Source organism: Diospyros lotus, chromosome 12 (assembly GCF_014633365.1).
Source record: "Diospyros lotus cultivar Yz01 chromosome 12, ASM1463336v1, whole genome shotgun sequence".
In the NCBI taxonomy this organism is placed as follows: Eukaryota; Viridiplantae; Streptophyta; class Magnoliopsida; order Ericales; family Ebenaceae; genus Diospyros; species Diospyros lotus.
The window spans coordinates 13,901,105-13,908,496 of NC_068349.1; the positions used below are offsets into that span (position 1 = coordinate 13,901,105).

At 32.6% G+C, this 7,392-nt stretch overlaps 1 protein-coding gene across 1 annotated transcript; it reads left to right on the forward strand.

The window, feature by feature from the left end:
• The first annotated feature begins 6,214 nt into the window (after positions 1-6,214).
• LOC127787507 (blue copper protein 1a-like) lies at positions 6,215-6,856 on the forward strand. The gene is made up of 2 exons (XM_052315567.1): positions 6,215-6,377; positions 6,504-6,856. Exons 1-2 carry the CDS (start codon positions 6,215-6,217, stop codon positions 6,854-6,856), a joined length of 516 nt encoding a protein of 171 aa, XP_052171527.1.
• Positions 6,857-7,392: the final 536 nt, after the last annotated feature.

A 7,392-nucleotide genomic window follows, 5' to 3' on the forward strand; every position in this document is an offset into this window, starting at 1 on the left:
TGCTCTCCCAGGCAGCGGATTGAGCCTCGCCCTGTGAAGTTCTACTTTCTCAGATAACGAATTGAGCCATTCTTCAAACTAGACGATTGCTAGTGCTATCCGTCAGCACAGACCTTACTCCATATTTTCTCGCCAATCTCTGCCTGGATGTTTCCTAAGACAAATAAATTTAATTATTGCATCTTACCAACAACAGCTAGAGAAAATGTTCAGACAGTCACAAATTACTCAACACACTATTGTTACCTCTGAATCAATCGCCCATAAAGGTAATTTCATTTGTGCTTTCAATGCAAAATGTAAACAATCAAATGTGTGGATTGTTGACTCAGGAGGATCCGATCACATGATTGGAGACATTAAGTAGTTAACAAAGTTTAACCCTTGTTATAAGAATTGGACAATCAGAATTACCGATGGTTCTCTATCAAGAGTTGCAGGGACAAGTTCTATTGTTCTCTCAAAAGATCTCACTCTAAACTTTGTTCTCTTAGTAAGATTACCCATGCCCTAAATTGTTTTGCTAAGTTCTCCAAAAATTTGTGTAAATGTTAGGACTTGGATTTGAGAAAGACTATTGGCAATGCTAAGGTGTGCTTGGGACTATATCTCCTCAAGATAAATGACCTCTAGCGCAGAAAAGTTCATCATACTAGTTGTTTGGCATCTGAAATTCTAATTTATTCTTTTTTTATTTTGATAATAATAGTGCAATCATGTTATGGCACTATAGGTTAGGTCATCCAAATTTTGTTCATCTTAAAGAATTGTTTCTTTATTATTCAAGAATAAAGTTTCAAATTCATTTCAATGTAAAATTTGTCAATACTCTAAACATATTCGAAACAGTTATCCAATTCAATTTTATAAAGCATCTTATCCCTTTTCTATGATTTATAGTGATATATGGGGGTCTTCCAAAGTAAAAAATGTCACCGATTCTCGTTGGTTCATATCTTTTATTGATGATCATATATGACTCACTTGGGTCTTTCTTATGAAAGAGAAATTTGAGGCAAGTCAAATCTTCCAAGACTTTAACTCTATGATACAAAACTAATTACACACCAAAATTCAAATCTTGAGAACTAATAATGCAAAAGAGTATTTTAATTCTATACTTGGTAATTATTTTTGAGTTAGGGCATCATTCATTAAAGTTATGTGTTGATACACCCTAACAAAGCGGGGTTGTTGAACGTTAAAATATACATCTTTTGGAGGTTGATAGATTACTCGTGTTTTCCACAAATGTTCCTAAATACTTTTGGAAGGAAGCAATACTTACAACAACCTACCTAATCAATAGAATGACAGAATACATGTATGGTGGTGTGGGTAAAATTAATTTTTTTTGCATATACCAGATATACACAATGGAAGCTTTAAACACACACTATACATGATGTAGCGGAAGCCTTCTAATAATCCGTTGATTCACTCACGAATACCGGATTATAGGACTCAAACAATAACTCGTTGATTCTTAAAGAATACTGAATAAATTGAAGAGAATTAAGGGAAAATCTCAACAGAAATTTTATTCAAAATCAATTAATTGATCCGAAACCTCCTATAACAAAGAATTTATAGGCTAAAATTTGAAAAACATTCAAAAACCCTAAATCTCGAATCTTACCAAAAAAAACAAGATTGAGATTTTATTATAGAATTAAAAATCAGCAAGAAATAAGGAAAATCTCTCAAAACGGCATGTAAAAATTCACTCCATAATGAAAGTTATTAGGGAATCCATTATTTCCTAAAATAGAAAGATTGCTAATTTCGAGGCTTAAACGAAGGAATTTGTCCGAAAAAGCATAGGCCTCATCAGCAAAGCTGATGACTCGAAATCATTAGCCCGATTTCCTTAAAGTTAGCCTTTAAAATCGCCCAAATCGCACTTGTCATAAAATGCTAAGGCCATCTCATCCACATCAATACATAACTTGGATATTTAAGTAACACGCTATTTCATCACATGAAATACAATAAATGAATACCTAAAGTCTGATGTCAGGTTGGGGTATAGAAACAATTTCTGTACTGAGACCTTCTAAAAGAATTGTGTGTGTGATTTGTTAAAATTAAGTGTGATTAAAATAGGAGTCAATAATCAATCCTCATGGGTTTAACGCTCTATTCATCAATTTATTACTTGTTACAATTCGTCCACTTGCAGGATAAAATTAGCAAACAATCAACATAAGTGCATCTTAGACCTCCTACAAGAAATAGGGATGATGGGTTACAAGCCACCTAACATACCTATGGATTCCACTACAAAACGTGGCACTGGCAAGGAGAGTGCTCCAATTGACAAAGGGCGACATCAAAGATTTGTGGGAAGGCTTATATACCTATCACACACTAGACAAGATATAGGCTTTTCTATAAGTATGGTGAGCCAATTCATGAATGATCCTAAAGAAGAGCACATGAAAGCAGTGTATCGAATCTAAGGTACTTGAAATCAACTCTAGAAAAAGGATTAAATTTTAAAAAAACCATTAACAGGGATGTGGAAGTGTATTGTGATGCAGACTGGGTCGGATCAGTTTAGGATCGAATGTCAACTTCTAGATATTGTTCATAGATGTGAGGAAACTTTGTTACTTGGCATAGTAAAAAGTAATCTATGGTTTCTTGAAGTAACACAGAGGCTGGGTTTAGGGGTATAGATCATGGCTTTTGTGAAGGAATGTGGTTGAGGAGACTCTTTTAAGAGATAAAGATCCATGTTGAGAAGCCAATGAAGGTGTTATGTGATAACTAGTCTACCATTAGTAGCTTGCAAAAAAAATCCAGTCTATCATGACCGGACGAAGCATGTGGAAATTAACAGGCATTTTATCAAAGAAAAGTTGGAAGAAGGAATATTTCAGTTCATTTATATACTCCTACACCTAGTCAAGTTGCAAACAAACCTACTAAAGTCTTACCGAGAAGAACATTGGAAGACTTGAGTTGCAAGCTTGGTCTGAATAATATATTCAGCCCAATTTGAGGAGGAGTGTGAAAAAATCACAACATTAGTTATTTCCTTTTGTATATGGGTTAATTTAAGAAACTAGTTATTTGTTTCTTGATTTACTTTATTTCAGAGTCTTATGAGAATCATGGTCATTATTTCCTGATTTAATTTTCTTCTTTTTGAGTTAGTTACCATAGTAGGAGTTTTGTCATTATGTTTCCTTATGTGGGGGATTCTTGTTACTCTTAAATTCTTCCCATTAAAGCCTTGTAATTCTTCATTGGAAAAAGTGGTGGAATAAGTAATGCAAAATATTTCTTCACCCTCTTCTTTTCTATGGTAAGGCGTGAATGTAGGACTCGATTTTTTCTTTACTTCCCAAGCTTCTTTTTCCTTTAAGGGAGAAAGATATAAAAAAGCATATTTAGAATGCCCTGGATGGTTACTCTTGTTAGTATATATACCCCTTTTTGTTGAGGGTATCAGCTTATGGTAAGCAGAAAATGCATACACCCACTATTGCAATTGACAAAGAAGAAGTAGTTGAAGAGTTCGGGATGAGATCTAATCTCGACTTTTGGGAAGAATAGGATGAAGGCAAAAAGATGCTTCTATGCATTGGGAGAAAATTGAGAGGTAGAGAAGTCATAGTAATCGAGAATGTCCAATACCTTTTGCTACGAAATCGAGATGAAAGGAGCAAATTTGCCCTTTCGCCTGACTGCATGGGCAATGTGGAGACTTAAAAGTGACGACCCAATCAACAGGAATTTTTGTAGTCGGAAAGGAATTTCTTGCTTTCTTCAAAGGAAAAAGGGTGTGGAGTAGTGGAATTAGTAGGGTGATTAACAAAGTTCACCTTGGAGTCAAGAATGGGTTAGCTTACAAAAGAGCCATGAATGCATTGAAAAGAATTTGAGATTTTGAAGAAAATGGAATTTGAAGGAAAACAGTAAATGCAAATAAGCGTGCATCGTGTATGAAGAGGCCATTATTGTGAGGATTAAATTTGAAATAATTAGGATTAAAACACTACTGATATGGGAGGAAGGGCTCGATAAATAGTTGTGAAAAATTAATTAATTCATAATGATAGGAGATAAAATACAAAAGATTAGGAAGGAAGGACGAACAATTCTGAATTATACTTTATTTGTTCAATTTTTGAACTTTAAAAGTGAAGAACTTGTGATCAGGGTAAAGGTGAAGGGTTTGTCACATTATCGTCAAGTGAAATTTTCACATCTTAAATAACAAAATACGATAGGCTAATTCTGTAAAATGTCTAATCACATCTAATTTAATTTAAATCATATCTATACTAACTAATGTAGTTCAACACTCTAGACTCCAATCATTGTAGTTATTTGGACACTTAGGACCTATTTTTTTTGTTATTTTCGTACCGTTTTCAATTTTTACATTTTCAAAATAGTAAAAACGTGTTTACTTTCATATTTTCAAAAACGTATTTTTGAAAATAAGAAAAAAAATTGTAAAGAAAACTCAAAATAGCAAAAAGTCGTTTTGACTGTTTTTATCACAAATACGTTCAAAATTTTTAAAAATCAAAAAACGCTACAGATAAAAAAAAAAAAAAAACTCATTTTCAGCAATCTCAAAATAAATACTCAAAATACAAAATTGAAAATGAATTCAAAACTTAAAACTAAAATACGAAGAGAAGAACCCCTTAAGTTTGATGCTTATAACTATATTCTACATTGATATTTTGTACTTTATCTCATATCACATCCATGCAAGTGTCAATCCAATTTAAGTGTTTAAATAATATTTCTATAATATATATTAGACATTTACTGTTTCTATTAAATAAGACAATATTATTATTCTTTTTATAATTATATCCCATCTTTAGCAAATACTTTTTAATGCAAAACTTATATAATTTTGTATAAAACTTTTAGATAAAAATTATCATGTCTGGGGTAAATAGACCTTACACCCCTTAAATTTTGATAATTAGATTTGTCCATCTCTTAAACTGTAAAGCTTACCCCATCAATATTTAAGGTTGTGTTCTCTTTGTTTTTCAATTTTTAATTTTGAGTTTTGAATTCATTTTCAGTTTTCTGTTTTGATAATCTATTTTTAGAAAATTGAGAACATATTCTCTTTGTCATTTTGAAAAACTATTTCTTAAAACTGAAAATTAGAAAATGCATAAATTTTGAAAATAATTTTTTTATGATATTTTATTCAATAAATTTGATTATTCAGTAAATTAGAAATATTTAATATTAATATATTATTAAAAATATATATACATTTTAAATTTAATGAATTTTGTAATATTGTTTTCATTACAATAATAAAATATGAATAAATAAATATATTTCAAGTTTAGAGTTTATTTTGGATGAAAACACGTAAAATAACTTTTTGTTGTTTTGAGTTTTCTTTGTAATTTTTTTTTTATTTTAAAATATATATTTTTAAAAATAATAAAGAGAACGTATTTTTACTATTTTAGAAAATTAAAAATTAAAAATAACTTGAAAATAGTATAGAGAACGCATTCTAAAGTTTTCAACATTAGTCACAAGAGCCAAAATTCAGGAGTTTCAAAAGTTTGGAAATTCATTAGATGAATTTTAAAATTCAAAAATGTTTAAACCTAAATATCAAAGTTTAAAAAGTGTGTGAAAAATCTATTCTTACACTAATATAAAAAATGTTACTTAAAATTTAAGTTTGACACTTGAGATAGCACTCTATTATATTGGTGGCTTATATTGTGTTATATCAATATACGTACAAGATACCAATATAAAAAATCACCTTAAGTATCAAAATGAAGCATACAAATAATATTTCTATAACAATATTATAATAATATGAAAAGAGACTATTAATTATTTGTGAGCCACGACTGTTACATGCGAATCACAGAGCATAATAATAAATTAATAATCAACCACGCCAATTGGAAGCTCTACAAATTCCACAAAACCAGGTCAAGAGTACTAGACCTAGCTAGCAACTTTATAATTCATTTGTCTTCTTGTCAACAGTCGCAAGTGATAATACAACAGTCCCATTGTTTTGCCTGGCCACTGTTCAGATGCCATGCCTCCATTAGCCGGCCGATTCTCTACTGTTTAAGCTTAAGCTACACAACTCTATAAATAAAATGCCTTTGCTTTGAATACCCCCAACCAGCTAAGCCGAGGAAATTAAAGAGAGCTTCATTAACATTAATCCACAAGAAATCTGGAGATGGCCTCGTCGCGAATCTTGATTGCCATTGCTGTTCTTGCAATGGTTGTTGCTCCAGCTTTTGCAGTTGAGCATATTGTCGGAGATGAGAAAGGGTGGGCTCTCAACTTCGATTACCAAGCATGGTCCGAGGGGAAAGAGTTTCGAGTCGGCGACAAACTAGGTATGTTGACTGAAACAAAACATTTAATGTAACTGCAATAACATATTGTGTTGATTTGATATCGTAGTCTAATCATATATATGTTACTCTATATATATATATAATCCAAACTTCAATTTGGTGCAGTATTCAAATACCCAGAAGGAGCTCACGACGTCCTCAAGGTGGACGGAGCAGCTTTCCAACAATGTGCGGCGCCGGCCACGGCCGAAGCTCTGACCTCCGGCGACGACGTGATTGAACTGGCAACGCCGGGAAGGAAATGGTACATTTGCGGCATTGGCAGACACTGCGAGGCTGGAAAAATGAAGCTTGCCATAACTGTTCTGCCTGAGCGGGTTGAATCTCCGGCATCTTCGCCTTCCGGCGATGAGGCACCGGGCCCCAACTCGTCTTCGGCGGCCAGCAGGATTGCTTTGCCCAAGTATGCTGCATGGATGGCTGGGTTCTTTGGGATCGTCTTCATGATTATGGTTTGATGTTGGAGAAGCAATTTTCCATTTATATTGCTTTTTTCTCTGTTCTTTTGTGTGGCCGTGAGATGAGAGATCTTATTCACGTAATATGTTATTTCCATGTTGCTGTTTTTTATTTTATTTATTTTTTCTTTTCCTTCAAAAAGAATGATAGTAAATTATTTCTTTGAAGCTTGAATTTTGAGCCTCTTCACTTGTGGTAGATCTTCTATCCCTATCTTTAATAAAGAACAGAGGTCCTTGAACTTGAACTCATCCAAAACAATAATTAAGCAATGTTTATAATAACTTTGTAATACCACTAATAAATCATAGTTATATACAATCAACCTAAATAGAGTTTACACTATTGTCAGGGTTTTGTTAGGATCTAAAACGGTTTTTGAACTTCTTTTTCCTAGTGAGGTGGGTAGAGTGACATTGAATTTATAGTTTTGTTACGATCTAAAATGGATAAAGGCCTTATGATCAGATCATGGAGGCAAGTATCTAAATAACGAGTTTGAAAATTTTTTTAGGGTCTTGGGTATTGCATCACA

Coding starts and splice junctions, on each gene's coding strand:
- LOC127787507 (XM_052315567.1), top strand. CDS start 6,215: ATGGCCTCGTCGCGAATCTTGATTGCCATTGCTGTTCTTGCAATGGTT. Junction 6,378..6,503: donor TCGAGTCGGCGACAAACTAG/GTATGTTGACTG, acceptor AATTTGGTGCAG/TATTCAAATACCCAGAAGGA.